Source organism: Drosophila mauritiana, chromosome 3R, assembly GCF_004382145.1.
Source record: "Drosophila mauritiana strain mau12 chromosome 3R, ASM438214v1, whole genome shotgun sequence".
In the NCBI taxonomy this organism is placed as follows: domain Eukaryota; kingdom Metazoa; phylum Arthropoda; class Insecta; order Diptera; family Drosophilidae; genus Drosophila; species Drosophila mauritiana.
In genome coordinates, this window is record NC_046670.1 from 1,658,002 (window position 1) to 1,679,939 (window position 21,938).

The following is a 21,938-nucleotide window of genomic DNA, read 5'->3' on the forward strand; positions in this document are numbered from 1 at the left end:
GCTGTTGTTACCACAAGAGCTGCTGGCTACCAGTATACCGTTTTCGGCAGTTAATGTAGTTTCGGTCACCAGGAACAGCACCACCGCCCCAGAGCGAACTTTACGGTTTGTATACGGGTCTCGTGCCGAGTGGCAATCAGTGCGACATTGCAGAGTGTAGCGTGCATTGGTGTGGGGACAGTACCCAAGCCCTGTGCTTCTCCGTGACCGACTGTTTAGGTAGACACCGCGGTCCGCGCTCCTTCCGCGCAAGTCCCCCACGCCAGCGGTCTAATGGCCAGTGGACTGTATCCCCAGGCTTCAATGCCCTAGTGGCCAGGTCGTGACTGTCATACTAAGCAAGGAGCTTCGCTTTGTCGAGCCAGAAGTAATAAGCAATTTGTGGAGGAAAAATTATCTCACGCTGTGCAGCAGAGACTGGCTGGAGCGAGCTGGAGTGGTATACAGGCCAGGAATGGAGTCGGGCGGGGACGGCAGCTAACCCATCCATGCAGTGCCAATCCACCAAGCTGTCTGGCAAAACGCTAAGAAATTATAATTGATTGAGCGGAAAACAATGAAGCCAACTTAGTCGGCGATATTGGTATGGACACTGTCGGATCTGTGTCGCACTAATTAGAAGTCTGGAGGATTCTCCTGCGCCCTGGGCAACCTCGGTCGGAGCTCTTGGAACGACATAGACTTCGAACCGACCACCGTCCGATGGCGGACAGATGAGCGGATGTGGCCAGATCTTTGCAATTTCCTCCGTTAAAGCTCTGTGCTTCCGGTCCCGTCTTCCTGCCGCCTGGTCAGCACAGTCCGCCCAGCATGTACACACGAATGTGTGCAAACAAACTGGAGTGGCTCTGACAAGCCAACAAAGGCCGTTCCAGTGGGCTGAGGGCGCAGCCGGGGGATGCGGTGCAGTTCGGCTGGCTCTCGCTCCGAGTGGTGATAATGGCTCGTTGGCACAGCGACGTCTTATCAGTACGGCCTGGCCTGATGCCAAAGTTACAGGAACACTAACACGACCGCCACGAATCGATATCGCGTATACGCTACTCGGCGCAGGCGCCAGCTCCCAAATGTAGGCAGCGCTTTCGCTGCTGATTTCAAAGTCAAAAAGTCAAGAAATTGAGACCGAGAAAGAGAGCGAAGGAGGGAGAGAGCGAGAGCGAAAGACAGTCGGAAAGAGAGGGAGGGGAATCGAATTATGTAACAGACAAAAAATAGCAGCAGATAAATATATTAGAGAGAGAGAGCGAGAGAGAGAGGGCAGGGTAGGGTCCTTTCAGTCCGGCGGTCCTGCAATCCTCCCGTTAAACGAGTCCCACCGTTGTTGTCCTTATCTATGTGAGTGCCCGTGGAGCTCGTTTTCTCTCGGCAAGCCGAGCGGGAAAGCACTCAAGCCCGAGCCCGAGAATTTCCGGACGGCGCTAAAGCTCGGTCCCTCGAAGCCCGAAGCCCGAAGCCCGCTCTTCACGGGATTTCGGGGCCGCAGCGGCGCGGTCGGCTCCGACGCCGCTGCCTCCGCCGACGCTTTGTAAGGCGCTCGCATGCGGAACAGCGGCAACGAGCCAAGTTTTCCGAGTTTGCGAGTTTTTCGTGTAGGGTACTCTGGCAGTGGCGTGCAGAAGAGTGCGAACATAGCATGAAGTAAGAAGCGCCGAGAAAACATAGCGACGGTCTAGTGAAAAGTGGCAAGCAAAGCAAAAGTATTAAGCACACACACACTGCCAGTGCGCACGGACACACACAGCACACCAGCACACTCCAGCACCAACACACTAGAGCAAGTCCGTGTACATAGAGGGTTTGTGCGGGCACATATGTGCCACACACACACACATTGGCACGTACGATGTCGATACTGGCTCACAGTGGTGGTATTTAAAAATCGACGAACGGCCCGAGCTCGAAAGCACGACTGAAAACCTAAATTGATTAAGCGAATTTGTTCTATCAAGCTAATTCAATTGCTCGGCCAGTTGACTGAGTGATCCACTGCGAGCGCAGCCTTATGTAATCGGAATCAGTGAAAAAGCGAAACACGGCGGCCGCCAGAGGAATACGACTCCAGGACCCAGGACCCAGGACCCGAGTCCAATCGAATTTGTTTGCTGCGCGTATTACGTAAAGTAAAATCTTGTTTGCTGTGGCACCCGCCTCCTCGAACCCCTCCCCACTCGAAGAGGCACTTACGTGCACGCTCCCATAAAAGAAACCCTAATAAAGAAATATCGATAAAAGCAACAAAGCAAGTGGCACGCCAGCACAATAACGACGACGACAAGCGAAACATCGGTAACAATGCGACCCCTGGGGGTGTTGGTGTGTGTGTGTCTGCTATTTTTAAATTAGCGCCAGTCCTCTAGGTTCGGCCCGACCCCGCCGAACCCTGAGACCTGCAACCCGGGAGCCACATAACCCTGGAAGCCCAGAACCCTGGACTGTGCACACCTAACTCCTGTGTCTCTGTTTGTCTTTCAGGAAGCCTATCTGCCTAATGCACGCTCTTCACGGTGGATTCCCCTAGAACAAACACATTTCGCGCAGACTAGTCGGAACTTTGCTCCTCAACAACCAAGTGCACGCACTCACAGGAATCTTCAAGGGAAATCTGAAAGGAATACTTGCTGAACTAAGGCCAGGTAAGTGGGTGGTCCACCAACCCAAAAAGTGTCGAAAGTATGCCCCAAGTATGCTCCAAACTTGCTTGCAAAGTGTTCGTCCGCATCCTGCACATTCCACGCGTAGATTTCTCGGCGGCAGCAAGGAAAAAGTTCCAAGCTCATTACACAATCGTTCGAGGACTAACCAAAGTCGAATCGATCGCAGTGCTCCGTAGCTGATTCGTCCGAGGCGTATACTTGATATACTCGAGGTACACTTACCCTTTTATGGTTAGGAGCGTGGGTGCGGCGTTGGGTCGGAGTCTACCACAGCTTATTTGCGTATTTATTGGCTTTGGCTTGCTGGCTAGTTCCCGTATTGGAGGACTTTAAATGTAACTGGATAGCCAACTGGGCAGAACTTTGGGTCGACGTGAAATGGTGAGTGGCCCCAGGATAAGAAAGTGCTCCTGTTGCGACCACACCTTGGCCACCCGACCATAAAATGCTAAGCACGAATGCCATACATTTTCGCTTCTATTTACATATATTAAGTCAGATAGATGTGTGTCCGTTCGTCTCGTTTGCCCCAAAATTCCGTGAGCCCGTGAACTTGTTTTGCCGATTCATTTTGCCCGACTATCTATCTATTGCGCTGCCAGATGCTGGATGGTGGTAGCAAAATGAATTCTCTCCTGCACTTTCGCTGGTCAATAAAATATTTAGCTGTTGGCTAACTCACTGGCTGTCATAGCCTTCCCACTATCAGTTTAATTCATTAGCCGAGATAAAAAGAAGAAGGTTATTCAAGGCACATCCATCCAGGGCGATGTTCAGACTTCAACTGACACCCTTCATTTGTCCGTTCCGTCCATTTCGCCTCGCCACCTTCCAGCCCTGACCAAATGGTTTTTTATGCCAAACTAATTTCGTTGCTCGTTTGCTGGAGTTGTTTTCGTTTGCGCAGCTAGAGAGAATCAAGCTGCCGCCTCCGGCTTAAGTTCGTTAGCCCAATTTGCGCAATTATTACTACATGGTACAAAGAGGCGATGCAGACGCAGCCAGCGGCAGTAAGATACCCTAGCCCAGTCCCAGCCTGGGGCGTTAATAAAATTAAAAATTTCGGCTGGAAGACACGTAGACCGCATTTATTACGGGATTATTGTGCTGTAGGACTAGGGGTTCGAGTTATTAGATTTGCGAATTAATTCAGTACCAGCCAGGGCTGCTTGGCTTGCTTGCCCCTCGAGCAATAAGTGGCACTGAGAATCTGGCCAAGTCATGAACTGGATGAGATCGGTTTCTAGTGAAACAGCGCTTCGGCAGAGGACTCGACTTAAGGCATTTAACATAAGCGGCTTAAAGTATCAGGCGGACCCAGGTGACAGGGCACTCCTTTGTCCTGCCGCACACAAAATTAATTTGCTCTTTTCGTTTTGCTCTGTCGCTTTCAGCTTACCGAGCACCCAGGACCCAGCGACCGGGACTCAGGAGCCAGCGCGGACTCAACTGCATCTCTTCGAGCGGAAGCAGAGGACCACAGCCAGGCGCAGCCACGCCCCCCGAGCGACAGCCCAAAGATGGCGGCCTTCATAGCTAAGCAGATGGTTGGAAACCAATTAAGTGCCGTTAAAGGTAAGTCGCACCGGAAGCAGCCACCCCAGCATTTTATTTTTGGCACTCGATCAATACACTTTGATATGGACGTGCGGACGGGCGGTATACATAATTCACTTTCAAGCTGCTGCGCAGCGACAAAAATTACCACACATGACAGCCACCGCTTTTAGATACACAGCAAGGTCCTATCCAGTCCGCATCCGCATCCGCATCCCCATCCGCATCCCCATCCGCATCCCCGTCCGCATCTTCCACCCCGGCCAGGCGGTGGGCAAAGTCATTGGGTTCCCATTGAGGCTGCTGTTTAATCAGCGACTGTGCAATCGCTCGGAAAATAATAGAATGCTTTCAGAAAGAGAAAAGAGCGAATGCTGGGGCGAGAATAGTTAAGTTGAATGCTTATCAACCGACAGCATGCAGCCCACTCTGAGCTGGGCCATTTACATAGAGCAGCCCTCTGCCCCTGAGCACCAGCCCCATCCTGGGACATATGTAAGCTTCCCCCACTTCCCCGGCAGTAGTCTCGTACATTTTGCAAGTGCGCTGCAGTGCCTAACCCCAAACCCCATTCCCCATTCCCCATTCCCCATTCCCCATACCCCCAACCCCATCTCATCTGCAGCTGAGCACATTACCGGGTGTCTTATCGAACGCAGAAATTCTGCACGAATGCCCAGGAAAGTGTTTCCGACAAATTGATACAGTTAATTGTGTAGATTGATGCTGAATTTGTCACGCTCCCGTGCCCAGACTCCAGCGCCAGCCGGCGAAGAATTCAGGGCCGGCGACTCAATCATTCCGCCGTCCTGTTCGCCAGGCAGCCAGATGGGGCTTAGCTAGAGATTGCGGTTGGTGCGGTTGGCCATTAGGCTGTCAAGGCTATCGAGGCTGTCAGGGAACACGAAAACGCTATTAGCATGGGCATAAAATGCGAAGAACCGACTCAGATCTTGCACTTGTCGGGCCAGTCACTCATACGTGGACTAGCTGCCAGGATACCACACTCTAGTTACTCTACTCCCCCGTTCCGCAACTCGCTCTTACGGCGATTACTTTGGCCCTCAATGATGCAGCACGGCGGCTACTTAATTTTTAGAAGGCGAAATAAAATATCCCCATAAAAGTCATAGTCGGAATGGCTACGAAATTGTTAAGCCATTTCATGCTTAGTTCCTCAGCCAGCTTCACTGTGAATCGCAGAGCGAAAGAGCCAACATTTTCCACGAAAAACGTATTTCTCCGGATCCAGATTTCGAGTTGTGCGCGGTGGGTGGCCAAATGGACTTGTTGGGTGGCAGGAAGCCATGCCAGCTAATGTGTTTTCATTGTCAACTATCTGCACTCGCAGTCGGACAATTTATTTGAGCTCGCGTAAGCCGCTATAACTATTGCCCGTCTTACGTAAGGATAATTTATGAATTGGCTATAGCTTTACTGACCTGACTGACAAAGAAACGGCAGTAACGGGGTTTCAGGATGAAAACTTAAAGCTCGTAATGAAAAACGTGTCAAGTCCAATCGTTTGATCTGTCATTTGCGCTTAAAATATTTCTAGTACACTATTAAATTAACATCTACCTTTTTTTTGTATTTACAGGTAAGCGTTCAAACTGAACAACTTATATACAAAGTGCGTAAGTTATGGCAATTCCGCCAATCAATCTATCTGTCATACATTGTTTAACAATGGCATAAACTAGAAAACGTTTTTAAGCATACTTTGTCAGTAATTTGAAAATTGGCAGTGCAAAGCATTGCGTATATGGCACTACCCATTTATTTTAAAGTTCACCGCTTCTGTTTGAGTTTTGAATGGTGACCAGGTTGTTTTGATTGGCAAGAGCATGACTATACGATTCAAATTTATGGCTAGACTACTCAAGGCCCGTTCAAAATTTAAATTTAATAAGGTTTTCCGCATAAGTACTTTAAAATAACTGTACCTAAGCTTAGTCGTGCACTACATAGATAGTTTACCATACCAAAGCCCCTTTTTATTCCAACTTCGCAATATGGCACATAAACCTGGATGGATAATCAGTAAATTACAGATGCATTTTTACATGAAAATATACATAATATATAAATCCACTTAAGATTGGCGGATTTTTAATTACACAGTTAGCCGTACAAATATTTATCAGGGCTGTGAACCATTTTTTAGCTTAACGAGCATTTAACGTAACAAACCGCCGGTCCATTTACAGGAAAAATATAAATATAATAAACGTCAGTTTGTGACATATGGCATATTATATTCAATATATATAGATATAAAGAAAAACAACTAAAATATTTTGAAAACGAGTGTGTGACAGTTTTGGGCGTGGTCTACTTTGTAATATTGAAAGAAATTGGCAAGAGAATGTTCAAAAATGTGGGCGTGACACTTTTGGGCGTATGTGGGCGTGGTTGAAGCAAACTCGCACAGTGTTGTTAGTCTTCGGAACGCTTAATGGACTAGATCAAAAGTAAAGGGAATCATGGAAACGTACATATATACTTTTTTACAACTTTTACTCAACGATTAACGGTTATAAATATAATATTATGTTTCTGCGACGGTTTAAAAGGCACATTAATATAGGTTCACTGCCCTGATAATAAAGTAACACAAATTGTCAAAGTAAAATAGCTTAACGCGTACAGGCTTATACAAGAATATCAAAATATAATAAGTAATAGCTTAATTATTTGTTTTTTCCCAAGCCCCAAGCCATAAAATCCTATATATTAATATAATATTTGAGCCATTCCCAATTTTAAATGTTGACCTTTTTAAAATAAAGTCCAGAAACAAGTCCATACCGTCAGCTTTGCTTATTGCAACTTACCTCGATATTTTCCTGTCCCCGATATAGTAAAGTAATGGTAATTTATAAGTACATATCATACGAATAATCCTGCCGAAAGAGTCCCTCCCAGATACACACCCAAACAAGAAATAATAGAATATATTTGCTCATTCCTACAATGCCTTCACAGCCGAACTTTACCTCATTGTAAAACACTCGAACACAATAGCTTGACAAACACACCCTGCCAGGCACACAGAACGACTCCCAAGTGCACAGTAATCTGCGGAATAGCTCCGCTTCCCACCACGCCCACCACGCCCAACCCCCCACACTCTACCCACCTCCGTCCCTGTTCCCGTACTGACCACCCAATCCACCCATCCCCACAATCCCCACAATCCACCGCCCCTAAACAGCGAGAACTCTTTAGCAATAACAAGTACACCGAACAACAAGAGCCCACAATGAACACACCTGCCATTGCACCTGTATAAAGCATACAGCGAACACAATTCAATTTCTTCTATCACAATATCTTCCTGACTACCAACCCTCGTCTTTCTTTTCGCTCCCTGTGTAGTACTTGCGTATTAACACGAATGCCACGCCCAAGAAATACCCGATCCCAGAGACAAATGACCCCAACTCCCCATCTCCGCTATGGAGATGGGAACCCAAACGAGCGCTCGAGATCCACCTATTTGGCAGTTCGAGCCTCCTCTGCCAAATTTGAAACCTTAATCCCGCCATGCTGCCTCTCACGAATCTTTCTACTCCCACCTACTTTTTATACACACTCCACATCTTCTTTCATTTTCCATACTACTACCTAACCACACCTGCTTCGAACTCTAGTCCATAAGGCGTGAGCCACAACAGATAGTCTAATACTAATACCAATTTCTTCTACTTCCCCGACCACACGCTCGACAGATGCTGCAGGCGGTAATTTCTCTACTTACCTTTTGTTTTATTAACTATGTCCATGAATATATCTTGTATGCCTTGATGCCATCACAGCATCCACCATATAAATATTTATATTGCAGCTGCATTTCCACTAGAATCAGTAATCAGTAATCGATAACATCAAATAATCAGTATCAGTATCAATATCAATAATCGAAATTCGAAATTGCAAGTCAATCATCTGTTTACATGGGCTGATACCCAGTAGTTCAGCAATGTTATTCGATTCAGTACTTTATAGTTAGCAAAGCAACCTCAGATACTTTTTTCAAACGCATGTCTTGGGCAGATATCACCAACAGTTGCATTCAAAACGCTTGTCCATCGGTTTATTTTTTATCAACTGTGGGGATACTTTTAATCGAGAGACGTACAACTTTCCTGAATTACGCGAAAGCGACTCGGCTACTTGCAACTTGATTTGACAGTAAATTGAAACTCTGAATTATTGGTTTGATTCAAAATTTGGCAACACACTTACCGACAGTTATCACGATTACCGCACACCTTGAGTTTCTTCGGTTAAAACACGCTTTTTGAAACGTCAATTCAAGAACTATGGTCTAGAATTGACTACACTTGGCATTGCATTGAGTTTGCTTCTCTGATTTTATTTAGTTTAGTTTGATATTATATCGAATATGCTCTTGGAGCCGTTACACTCAAACTCTTGCTTTCTGCAATAATTGTTTTGTTATAACTTTTTTATCTACTTCTTCTACTACTACTATACTACAATCGAACTACTTCTCCTACTGCTATGTACTACTTTAACCAATATGGAACCCTACTAACTACAAAACTACTTACATCTTCTACTATTCTACTATTACTACTCTAATTACAACTCAACTACAACCTAAATACTTCGAATTTACAATGAGGTAAAGTATAAGAATACATTTTCTACTAAAATAGCATTACAATTTGTTATTTAGGACAACAGAGACAGATAAAAAACAAACATACAGCACACCAAACAAAATATACTTCACGATGTAAAAATACATACGCGTAATCGTTTGATAAAGATCCCTTTCGATTGTAACCCGCTCTCGTCGCTCGCTTATCTATTCCAAACCAGGCATTTTGACACAGAGTTTGATATGATTATTAAATAATATTCCCCAGGAGCCGGAAGATAGCACCTGGTTATTCTCGTCCTCTAACCACCAATCTAGGATACCCGTTTATCGATTCGATTATGGTGTCTTGCAGCATTTGTTCTATTCGACATCAACCAGTGTTCCAAGATCCCCGCAGTGCTGCAGTTGGATGAGGAGTGGTGGGAGCGCCCATGTATATGTATATTAAAAATTCCTTAAATATCCCGGGCTGAGTACGGACAAAAATATTTGCATGCGGCTGACCAACCTTCAGCCCGCCCGATGCGCAGCTCAGCATTTTTGTCAAATTTTGCCGTTTGCGGCACGACGTCGCATTCCGAACGAGCCTGGCAAGGGTGCCCGAGTGGATGTGGAAGAGCAAATGTTTCCACGAATGCGGATGAGGCTCACAACTAATTGCTCGCATTAAGACTAGAAGCGTGTGGACGTGTGCAGGCGGCGAAATGGCTGCGCCGTGGCCAAGAGCCCTGAGCGCCTTCAGCCCTCAGCCAAGATGGTCGGAGCAGCGAAAGGCGCAGTGGCGGCGTAATTTCAACACTTGCACACGCCCCTGTCCTTTCGCGTGGGCTCTCCATCCGGCGTGTGCCCAGTCATAAGTAACTATCGGGTCCTTTGGGGCTGTTAAATTATAATTTAGCCGAATGTGGTAGTTGCTATCAGCGACTATGACAATGAAAACATTAGCAACCTTCCTGGGCGATTAAGTCGCTCCAGTGTCGCCCCCAGTCCCCATGAGCTGGGATTCCGTATCAGCCCCGCAGCTTCCTGTTCCTGTCTTTGACCCAGAAGCTTGCCTGCCAGGCAGTGGCAGTGGCGGCTTTCGGGGTCCAACTCAGCTCGGCGGGCTTGAACCGGATTAAGCGAGAAAATAATTTGCTGTTCGTGCCATTTGAGCAGCCGTGACAAAGGGAACAAGGGTGGGCCAGGCGGAAAATACTTGAGCCAAATAGGGCAGTCCCCACCTACAGTGTGCACACACCGCCCACCCCCATCCGGCAGTGTGTGTGTGTGGATGGGTGGCCTGCGCCACAATGAAAATGGAAATGGAACTCTAATGTAGTTTTCCTCCGCGAGCGTGTATTAAGTCGAATAAGTGTCACTCGGACCAGCATCCGCCTCACATCTTCCGGCACATCATCGCATACGCCTCGGTTGGGGCTTAGCCCTCTACTTATGGTGCTGCGGATAAGACTATTACGCTGGCTCCGCGCGTTCTCGTCGGGAGCGCAGCGTTCCATTTGCGCCCCAATTTCGCCACGTCCTCGTCATCGGGTTTCGCTGACGTGTTGGTATTCAAAACAGCAGTCAAAGCAATAAAACGCACTTGGGGTTTATCCCTGTGATTCGGCTCGTATATCAGACTTATGACTTCTGCTCAACAGTCTGAGAACACGGACGAGCCATTTCCCTCCACTTTTTCTGGCCTACTCGCAGCTCCGGCCCAATATTCACTTCCTCTTGGCGGATAGTTATTAAGTACCCTCATTTCGCCCTTGACACGCAGCAAAAAGCGAAGCTTTTAACGGCAAAAAAAAAATAAAATGAATGTGGGCGGAGGGGGTTTCCAGGAAAAGAAACCCCAAGAGCCAACAACCAATTTATATATACTAGCCGACCGATCTTTCGGGCTGTCAGGAGCATTTCTCATGCAAATTGAAAGCTTCCGCCGCCTTAAAGGGCCATCAATGGCCCTCGCTAACGGGTTGTCCATTTCCATTAGTGGGGAGCAGCAATAGAAAGTGGAGAAAAATGGAGGGAGGGCCAAGAATGCCGAGCCAGTGCGTCTAGCTCCGGGGGTGTTAATTATGTTGGCATGATAACTGCATTACAATAGGCTTGATTAGTTTTTAATTGAATTGTGCACTTATTCAGGGGCCATCTAGAATGTGCAACTGGAGTCGAGCTTAAAGGGCTTGTGCCATCGGCTGTCAGGACCACGTTGTGTCCATAGCAGGCATATTCCCGTCGTATTTGCAGATGGGCAGAACTGGAGTGATTGGCACGCACAAAGCGAGACAAGCAAACTACAGAACCCCATAGAGCGGAGCCTAATCCTGCCTTCTGCTCCTGCTCGGCCATTTGACACCATTTTCAAATCAATTTCATTTTTAAATGCGCTGACTAATTTATGAAAACAATAAATGCGTCTGCAAATCAAGTCACAGTCACCCCAAAAAGTTTATTCACAAAGCTATTCAGTAAATTGATGACTATAAATTCAATTTAATGTGCGATGCCTTTTGCACCCACCAAGACAGAGATGGACGCGCAGAGAGCAAAGCCGATTGTGGTCATTCGTCATCCCCCGACGACATTACCCATACGCCCCACGGGCCCGAGATGTGCTCAGGAGCAGTGAGCGTCGAAAGCGGGATTCTGCGCCCTCGGAGATAATGCGTCTCTGTCGCCCCACAGGGTTCGCCATCGGAACAGGCAGAGAAGTTGCCAGGCTGCTCTTACCAGCAAATCGGCCAGCACCAGCGTAGCGCCAGAATCCGAGCCGGACTCAGTCCGCTGGGATCTGCGCAGGCGCTGGAGGTCGGTTTCTTGCCAGCGTCGACTGCGACGCGGCAGAGGCAGCCCGTGCCACGCCATGACATAAAAGGCCGGAGCAGGACTAGCAGCACTCCCACTCCGGGTTCGCACTCCTGCAGCTGAAGTTCGCTGTTTTGTGCGCCTGTCCGCCTGTCAAGACCTCTTCCTGCACTCAGTTCGCGGAAACTGGTGGTCGCGTGTGCACTGCACTTCGGGCAACCGCTTCGAATCGATTGAGATGACCACGTCGGCACTGCGACCGAGCCAGTGGGTCGGAGACGGTGCAGCTCCTGACTGACAGCGAGTCCAGTAGTGCCAGCGTCGGCTTAGGCAACGGTTGCATCCACTTGGGACGGAAACGAAGATAGAAGGCCCCACGACGGACAGATAGCAGCGGTCCAGAGCGCCCTGAAATCATGAATTTCATTGGTATGAAGCATAAACCAAGTCTAAGTCCAGTCTGCCTTCCAACACTGCCCTTCGATTCGATTTCCGGCGGCGGACACACTGAATTCGTCTTCTTCCCCTTCTACAACACACTGCCACCACTCGACCAACCTACTAAACTTCTACTCAACTCGCCACAACACACTAACGCTGTCACTCTTACCGAACTTGTGTTCCATGTAAGTCTTTCCAAGCGAACAACATTTATTTTTCACGTAACGTAACCATTCCGTAAGCATATGGCGATCCACGAAACTGTGCAAACTGTGACGGGAAAAATCAATCAATTGGGGGTTGGTCGCGGCCTTAGAAGCCCTCCAGTTGTTGTAGGCACGTCCTATTGATTTTTAACACCACCGGTGGCAGCAGCAGCTAAAAGTTCAAGGTCCGACCCTAAAGGGGATTGCAGCGCTGGTCCTGAGGGTAGAGGACATCTCCAGGACGGCACTTAAAGGCCTCCAGGAACTCCGGCGAGTTGCGCAGTGTGGCGTGAGTCACCTGCCGCTTACGGTCCTGCTGCAGGGCGCCCAGCTCGGAGCGGCAGTCCACGAGCAGGCTGGTAACGAAAAAGAGCCCCTTTAGGGACATCTTCGAGCGACCGGCGGCCAGAGCCGCCTCGACTCTCTCCACTAGTTCCGCCCGGGTGGCAAGCCACTGGCCGTAACCACTTAGCGCTTGCCTTTGGGCGAGCAGGCCCAGAAGCAGATCGATGGCGTTCGTCTGTCCGCCTACGCACTGTTGGAAGATGGCAAAGCGCCTCTCGGAGTCCGAGCTCCGCCAGGCTCCTTGCGTACGGGAGCTGCTGCCTGCGGCTACAAGGCTTCGCGAGAAGAACTCCCCCAGTAGGAGGTAGTTGAGCGGCGTGCTTAGGTTGTGCTGCCCTAGAAACGCATTTACTGGAGCGAACACCTGGGCATAGCGTCGCACCTGCTCGGCGGACTGGGAGGCCGAACGTCGCGTGCGCTGAAACTTGCGCAGCTTCTCCAGGTTGCGGTAGAGGCTCCGCCGACCCAACAAAATCGAGTGGTATGCCGCGTCCAATCGCTCATCTCCGTTCAGCGTAGTGTGCATTATGTTACCCAAAAACTGCCTCGAGCTCTGCCTCGAGATCTCATCGATCCACACACTGCCGCCTAGCTGGACTGTGAAGGCCTTTCCCAGCGCCGAGTACATTTGGGCCAGTTCGACGCGATTTGCCGTAACACGTTGCACCACGTGGGCGTAAAGGTCCCCGGCGTAGGTCTCCGCTAACTGGTGGCAGTCTGCATCCACGATGTCTAATAAGGGGAGGAAAACAAGTGAAATACTGAGTTTTCTAAGACTTTCAACTTCAAGAGTTCAGTCCTATTTTAAAGCCAAGTTTAATAGCTTTTATAAAAAAAGTTAGAACTCATTTGGAAAAACTCACCCATCAAGTAGTCCGTCCATATCCAATTAAGAAGACGAACCATGCTTGTGTTTTGGAGCAGCGTGAAGTACTCAACCAGTCTGGGCAGTTGTTTGACCACAATGGTGTCGCTGGCTTGTGGCGTTTTGCCGCCTAGCAACTTACGGAAGTAGCCATCCCAGTCCGGTCTGATCAGCGAGGAGTTTCCGAAGACGGTGCGCTTAAAGTTTCCATAGGTAAACTCCACTTGATCCTCGATGTGATCCGCCTTAACAATGTCCCGTCTATTGCGCTCCAAGCTGAGCACTTCGAGGGCGGTCACGTGGGCGCGGCTCTGTTCTATCCCGAAGCTTTGCAGGACTTCGCCCACCCGCTGCTCGAATTTTCTTAGAGTGTTTCGGCGCGTGGAGTCGGGTTGCAGTACCACAAGTCGCTTGTTGGACTGCATGGTGACCGACGTCTCGAAGAAATAGGGCGCACCCACTTCGTGGAAGTACCCAAGAACTCCCAGCCAGCTTTGGGTTTGGTTGGTCCGCTGACTGGCATTGACCTTGTTCGGTTCCAAGCCAGGCCAGCCCCCACTCTGCCTGTACAACTGAGACCCCTTGAGCGCCTCCACGCCACGCCCGCTCTCGCAGGACTTGAAGAAGTTAATCAGCTGGAGTTCCATGTCCATCATCTGCCCCACGTCCGTCTCCTTAAGCAAGCCTTGGAATCGCTGCCTGCCAGTCTCACTGAGGTTGGCGCTGTGCGAGCAGACATAACCGTAGAAGTCCTGGCAGGGCTGCTTGCTGGTGTCGAGATACTGCTCTAGGTTGTGAGAGAAGCTCAACAATTCGGTTTCCGCCCTGAGCAGATCGTCCTGGCCGGAGGCGATGCCAGCTATCCACAGGACGGCCAGTGCTTTTGAAATCATTTCTCCGGGGTGCTGGCTCTGTGGTCGCTCGAATCAAAATGAGGCCGTCGCCATTTGCCGTTTGTGCCGAAGGTAGTGGGCCTTGTTTTCTTCTTAGAGGTCGGAACAGCAAAAGGTCGCTCTTAATGCCGCGGCGCACTTCCGTGCTTCTGCTTCCAGACTGCGGCTTAGACACACTAGATCCCAACTAATCGGTTTCCCATTTGTTTTCCCTGCCAGTGACAGTGGTGCTGGAATGAAAATGTAAATCACTCGGAATGATAACCCGCTAGGCGATAACGAGCCAAGCTGAGAGGCGTGCTTTTAATCATATGTGTCAAAATGTCGGGGTTTGGATCCAATCTAAAATTGGTCACGGCCGATTTTGAGTAAAATAAAAACATACTTAAATGTTTAAACTGTATTTTAGGTTAGGCTTTTAGTCGGTCCAGTGGTCTCAATTTCCACAAAAACTTACATCTTTTAAGCACAAAGTTGAATCTCATTCTAACCTCTTATACCTCGTCACTTACACAGGCGCTGTAGGAGGTGATGGAGGCGATGATGGCGACGACAAGGAAAAGGCAGAGGAGGAGGAGAGGGAGCGTCAGGAGGCCATCAAGGAGGCCGAGGACCGTCGCAAGGAAAAGCACCGGAAAATGGAGGAGGAGCGCGAGAAGATGAGGCAAGACATTCGCGATAAGGTAAGTGTCCGGGGTTTTTGGCAGCTTCGCAATCACAGTGAAAATGACATATTTGTGATACGTGCCCTGACATGGCGCAACCAGTCCTGGTGGAGCTCAAATTGACTCTAGTAGGGAGTCCTTTAATGAGCGACTCCCTAACGGAGTCAGATTGAGCTACAAAGGAGCGAGACAACAGAGGAGCACTTAAAAAGGTGTTAGCCGTTAAGATACCAGACCCCTAGCCAAGCCCAGTGGTCTAATCAACCTGTTGATCTATCGACTCCACATTAACCATTCAGTACAACATCAAGAAGAAGGAGGAGATCGTGGAGGCGGCCCCCCAGGAAGAGCCCAATCCCCTGATGCGGAAAAAGAAGACGCCCGAGGAACTCGCCGCCGAAGCGGAGCAGGAAGAGCTCGACGATTTCACAAGTAAGTTTTTGCTGCCGCTGTCGAATCGAATGCCGTTGAACCTGGCTCAGCTAGTGGCATCTATATACTGCAATTGCAACCCACTGATTGCTCCGCTCCGATTGCTCCTGCTCCTATTCTGTAACTGTATCAGATTTTGAGTTGTCGAAATTTTTCGTTTCTTACTACTTTGCCAGCGGCTTACGCGAGCCCCGCCAGGTCCAGACAATACCTATACAAATTGACTTAAAAACTAAAACCACAACAAAACCGTTAATATCCGCTAAATATCCTACGGCGCTCGAAAGTAGTAATTGTGGTTTTGTTTGTGCATCTGTGTGTCTCTCGTATCTAAATGCAATCGAACCACCCAATAAAAGTCTATAAATAACTGCCCACTAACCGAACTATCTATCTCTCTCTATATATGTATATGTATGTACTCTTTTCCATGTGCGTAAAACATCTAAGCTACAAACCTAACTCTAATACTAACTCTAACTGCAACCCTATCTGTCTAAGATCTAATCTTCAACCTTAATGCAACGACGAATATAAACATTGTCAATTGTATTTTTTAATAACAAGAGTGCACACCATTCACATACTTCATTTTATTCAGATTTCAAAATTATGTTTCGTAAAACTTGATAATTTGTAAGTGAGAATGACCCCGAGAAATCTAGGCAGCATTTGAACATACAGTGGATGAATAATTTTATGTTTTCCTTGAACTGCTATTGCATTTGTTGTTTAATATAAATTGTGGGTAAACAGACGGATTAATTCTGCTTAGGTTTTGTTATTCAATCAATTAGAAAAAGGTAAGTGCGATTATTGGTAAAAACGTTTGTTTTCTTTATGTGTGGTAATACTGTTGTAATACATTTGTATTCAAAAACTACTCTTCAGCCTCGAACATCACCAACAATTACAAGTTTCGACTACTCTCGCTCTTTTTTTCACTGCCGCCTATTCTCTGTAAATGTATCTTTAATATATTCAGCATAAAAATAACTCTACTGGAAAAATAAGCAATGAAAGTAGCACATAATTCAAACCGAATACAAGATTTAGGTTAGACCACAGTTTAGGGGAACAATTACATATCAACGTTTTTTCTTTTCGTATATTGTTTAAACATCATTCTCACTCTCTATGCACTTTACAGCACTAATAGCGCCTATTTTCTACATATTAATATAATCACTAACAGAAAACTTGTGCTTGTGTGCTAAACCGCATTTTAAAACTGAACACTCATAACTATATAAATGTAACTGAACCAAAACAAATAAAATATATATATACGATAAATGGACGAGAAACAATTACAAAACGTTTTCCCTTTCGCCTACTCTTTCCCTTCAATATGTGTGCTATATGTACTTAACATACTGCGTAATATGCGTATGTAAAATATATATAATGCGCATATACTGCATATGTATGTGTATTTCTTCGCACCGAATTCTGTAACCCTGTCTTTATTTCTCTATCAATCTATTAAACATCTATATAACCAAATCTATACCGTTATACTGTGACTTACACCTAATGCCGACAAACTCTACTGATATAGACTTTTCTACGTGTAATTGCTTTTTCGTTATCATTTTAATAATTTAATAGTTTGAATTCGAACGATACCCTCCCTGAAGCTTAAGTGCTCCTTACATAACAGTTACAGCTACAGTAGACCAATTACTTAACATGAGCATCCATGAATACATATACATACCAGTTAACATGTCAAACATTTGTAGTCTACTCTACAAAATATGCTTATTTATTGCTGTTTCCATACTCAATTTCTTTTACAGAACTGAAAAATCAAATAGAAACGCAAGTAAATGAGCTAAAAACTCAAATAGAGGGAAAATGTGTCATGCAGTGATATGTCAGTCACCATAATAACAGATAAATAAATATGATGATAAAACACATGTAATACTGATAACATAGCCCATAAACGGAAATTAATTTAACTCAACTTAAAATTGAATTTGTTAATATGCGATCAGTTAATTTACATGGGAACCATAAAATGAATTAAAACTACTGCGAATCTAGAACCTAATATAACTATACCCGGCAGCAACATAACGCCTTTTAAACACTAAATCCCAAAATCGATGACAGCTATAATTCGAAATGCATAATCAAAATCCGAACGAGACGGTGAACTTGATGAATTTTAAAGTAGCTAAATCGTAAACCAAATCATTTAAATCCCAACTATAGTGAAAGCCTTTAATAATATTCAAATCACTTTGCTACGATAATAATGTAATATACTCAAGCCCAATATACAATACATAATCGTTGTTTAGTTGATAACATACAATAAAAAGTAACGAAATAATGAATATATTGAATCGGCACGATGACACTCGAATGCAAATAGAAAAAATAATAATAAAATAACATAAAACAAAAATACCAATCCTAAAAAACATTAAGCCAATGGTGCGACAGAGGAGGCTACCGAGTTTTGTCGAACCGTCGAAGTACATATGTTGCTGAAATCACACTGGACTTGAAATCCATCTATAAGTATAGATATATTATAAAATAAATCGGCGAATATGTTAGAATGGTCATTCGAATACACCCGTTGTGTATATATGTAAATTTCAAGAATTTTACTAGGAGTAATAATACTTGCAAACGAATTGACTGCAGGATACGTTAAAATGGCTGATTCTCTAAATTGTTTATCATAACCAAGAAAAAATGGTTGCAAATATATGAAAAAAGATTCAGTCAATTTGTTTTTCAACGTTTGACTCAAACATCTTTAACAGCTGTTACATTTTGTTTCTTTCTTATACAAACATCATACCCACACAACAACTATTGAGAATTTCGAACTCTTTGAGACAGTTAATGATCTCTCTGATTGATGCTTCTGAAATGTAAGTAAATAAGATTACCATATTCCTTTACATAAACCTAGATCTGCAAAAACAAGAACAACCAATGCCGGGCTTAAGTTCATTTATCCATTTATTTGTACCCAGGGCGGTTAGGGTTTGTTTAAGATACGGCTATTCCATAGAAAATATTGTACAACAATATGTAACGAAAATATTTAGCAGTAGTCATTTAGACAAGGACAATAGCTTATAAGAGATACTAGGCAGTTCGAGAGCATAATGCTGTGATACATTTAGCATACATTTTTCACCGAAAACCCACTAGCCTCCAAACGACCTCCAGAACCCTAGGATCTGAAAATACAGAAAGAAACATGCATGCAAAAGGTCACAAAGAAACATGGACACCAACGCATATGACATATGTATATAAGCCTTTCCAACGCCAGTACCAGGTACGCCGATCGTCCAAAGCATCCACTTGTGGAGGACATACTGGCTTACATGCTGAATCCCACATACTCTTACATTTTCGCACAGAGAGTCTTTCAATGCCAACAATAGTATATACTCTTCCTATACTTATGCCTATACCTATACCTACCTACTCATGTCTTCTGCGGTAGTTCACCGAGATTTTCCAAGGTACAGATCGCATATCATATGCATGGGTGTACGTCTGGATGTACAGATCGAGGCATTGAGATCGAGATCGTGCTCAGGGCTTCGTGAGGCTGTCGGTCGATGATGGGCATTCCATCGTGATGTCGACTTCGAGTTGCATGCGGTTTATGACACGAGCGAGTCGCTAATGTTTTCTATCTCAAAACTATTCCATACTTATATCACATCACCCATACGCACATGTGTGTACGGAATGTGCCACGATTTGTACAATGTCCTCCCTGACTGTGAAATCATATTGTAGACCGCCACGAATAAATAAGCTTAGATTATGCAATGCATCGAAGTAATCTTGCAGTCGGAAGGGACATTTGTGCTACGGGTAAGCACACACAGCTTAGCAGTTGAAAATTTTGTTTGTCATGTTGAACTGAATTAAACTAAATATACAATTAATGATAAATGTTTTAACCACACTGCATTCTATATATATATATATATATCTCTTTCTCTTTCTCTGTTGTCTCTCTCTCTCTTTCTCTTCTTTGGTTTGAAAACACTCTTTAAAATCTTTAATCTACGCCACTCCACTCTGCCTCAAAACCAATATCTGAAAACAACCTGAACAACATTTGCAAAAACACGAAACAACAACAATATCAACTATTACAACAACATCAACAACAATTCTACCAATTCTTCACAACTACGTCTTGATGGTCCCACTTAGACATGTTCTCTCGGTGTTTTATAAGTATCATCAACAACAGCCAGAACAACAGCACAAGAAAACGCCTACAGCCAGTACAAGAACAACATCAACAACAACATCAACTACAGAAGTATCCAAATATGTATTATATGAGATGAACAATACTTTCTAAGCAAACAGTAGATGAAAACAACAAGCTACATGAACAACAGCATCAACTAAACCAGATCATTGCAATTTGCAGGCCAGCATCCCCTACCTTATTTCTGAACGTTGTGAATAAATTGGATGTGGTTTACCAAATATGCCAAACCAAACACGCTCATATATATACCTTCCCATACATGGTCACCAAATCACCAGCATTCAAATGGCTATATGGTGTTGTAAATGATTTAAATAATGTACAGATCCAGTAAAAAGCAACGAAACATACATATACATGTGTACAACATCCATTAGAAGTCACTTAATTAAAAGAGCTATATGACACCTTCTGTACTCACAATAGACAGCTAAACTTCCAAATCCCAAAAGAGAGTTTCTAAATATCAGTTAGAGCTTCGTGCCACAATTCTTCTAAAAATTCTCAACATCATGTTTTTCATAAGTCGGTGGGACAGCGATAAAGCAACCAGGCTTAACGCCCTTCTCTGTCAATCTAATAAAGCAATCCTCTAGTGCCCCTCGCTCCATACAGAGTTAGGAACGATCAAACTAATGAATGAATGCCTTAACGTGGCTCAAATGACTAGACCATGAATAGCGAATAGTTGATGATAAGAAGAGTTGATTCTACCCTAAGAAAGCAACTTGCAGTCCTTGCTTTGTTTCCCTATTGTCTGTTACTGAACCTGCACCCAGAAATGTATCTTAGCTATGATCCTTTTAAACTCGAAACTAACAGTCTATAAACGAACCGCTTTTCAAATACTTATAGAAAATGTTTACCTAGATTCTACTATATGAATTGCGTTTTGTCTCAGATATTTATATACGATTGAAGGCCACTTTAATTGTTCAATATGTTGAACAAACACATAATTAAAACCAACACAACTTATTGAATCATACTATTCAATCTTAACCAAGTTTTAACGTTATCATAAATGTTTAAAGTGTTAAATGGTTCAGCCGCTTTCGTTCTCATTTATAATTTGTTAATACTATGTTAACGTTTAAAATATAGTATTGAAAATGTAATTATATGTATATCAGAAAGTTCACGAAACCACAGATTATTAAATCTTAACTATCTATATATATATATACATATATATATGTATATATATATATATATATATCTGTATATATATATATATATATATATGTGTGTGTATATTTATATATATATGTGTGAATATGTGTAACTTAATAGGAAAATGAATTTAATAGAGAAACAACAGACAAAAATTATAAATAATAATGTTGAAAAGAATACCATTCAAGTCATTATTAGATGTGAAAGACGTTCTATACCCAGCAAAACAGAAACAAAAACATAAGAAAATCGTTAATAGTTGATTAATTATATTGTTACTTTGAACATTTAATTAAAACGAACGAAAAACAAAAGATGCTATAATAAAAAAGTATATATGTTTAAATATATATGAGAAACACAACAATACATTTGGTTTTAATTCCGAGTCGGTCATTATCTCCAGGCGTAACCATCACCTTACCCAACACTCCATGCGACCGAATACATTGTTCCGATTACACTGCGACTATCTGCCTGCCCGATATCTGATACGTATAGCGAACTTGATTTGGCATGACTGTTGGTCTATATGTTTTTCTATCTATGTGTACGTGTCTCTCTTTCCTCTGTCTATCTCTCTGTATCTGTATCTGTATCTGTCACTATCGACCTTCTATCTATGCCTAACTCTGCTCTGCTCCTCCAAGTGCCTGTCTTGCAGTTCAGAACAGTACACACCTTAATCCATGTAGTACACGGGTTCCAATGTCAGAACTACATACATGTACATCGAAGGGCCGACATCCTGCTGTCTATTCGTGATGTACTCTATTTGTAAAGCCTATAAAACTGCTGAAGACTCTGTAAAAATGTGTTTGGAATGAGCCGTGTTATCAGTCGTAAATATTCCTTCTGCCGAATCGTACAAATCGTAAAAGTTACCCACTTATGGTGAACCATTTTGGGTTGGTCATCTGGAGAAGAGTAAGTATGTATTTGAATATGAATAAAGTATATATTCCTTGGCTAGTAACTTTTTGTTGTGTAACC

General features: G+C 44.6%; 2 protein-coding genes across 6 annotated transcripts; one reads left to right on the forward strand and one right to left on the reverse strand.

The window, feature by feature from the left end:
* The first annotated feature begins 18 nt into the window (after positions 1–18).
* Positions 19–20,940, forward strand: LOC117145917 (complexin). 5 transcript variants are annotated; one of them, XM_033311772.1, is made up of 8 exons: positions 22–105; positions 2,473–2,633; positions 4,049–4,229; positions 7,946–7,957; positions 14,919–15,076; positions 15,358–15,490; positions 17,293–18,387; positions 19,703–20,940. In XM_033311772.1, the coding sequence occupies exons 3-7, from the start codon at positions 4,175–4,177 to the stop codon at positions 17,364–17,366; spliced, it is 432 nt and encodes a 143-aa protein (XP_033167663.1). In that variant the 5' UTR covers positions 22–105; positions 2,473–2,633; positions 4,049–4,174; the 3' UTR covers positions 17,367–18,387; positions 19,703–20,940. The 5 variants fall into 5 exon arrangements, with proteins under 5 accessions (XP_033167664.1, XP_033167665.1, XP_033167663.1 ...); XM_033311773.1 differs by lacking the exon at positions 7,946–7,957 and having other exon boundaries at positions 19–105; positions 14,910–15,076; XM_033311774.1 differs by lacking the exon at positions 7,946–7,957 and having other exon boundaries at positions 19–105.
* Positions 12,082–14,749, reverse strand: LOC117145914. Its single transcript, XM_033311769.1, has 2 exons — positions 13,499–14,749; positions 12,082–13,367 (listed from the first exon to the last, which is right to left on the reverse strand). The coding sequence occupies exons 1-2, from the start codon at positions 14,391–14,393 to the stop codon at positions 12,484–12,486; spliced, it is 1,779 nt and encodes a 592-aa protein (XP_033167660.1). The 5' UTR covers positions 14,394–14,749; the 3' UTR covers positions 12,082–12,483.
* Positions 20,941–21,938: the final 998 nt, after the last annotated feature.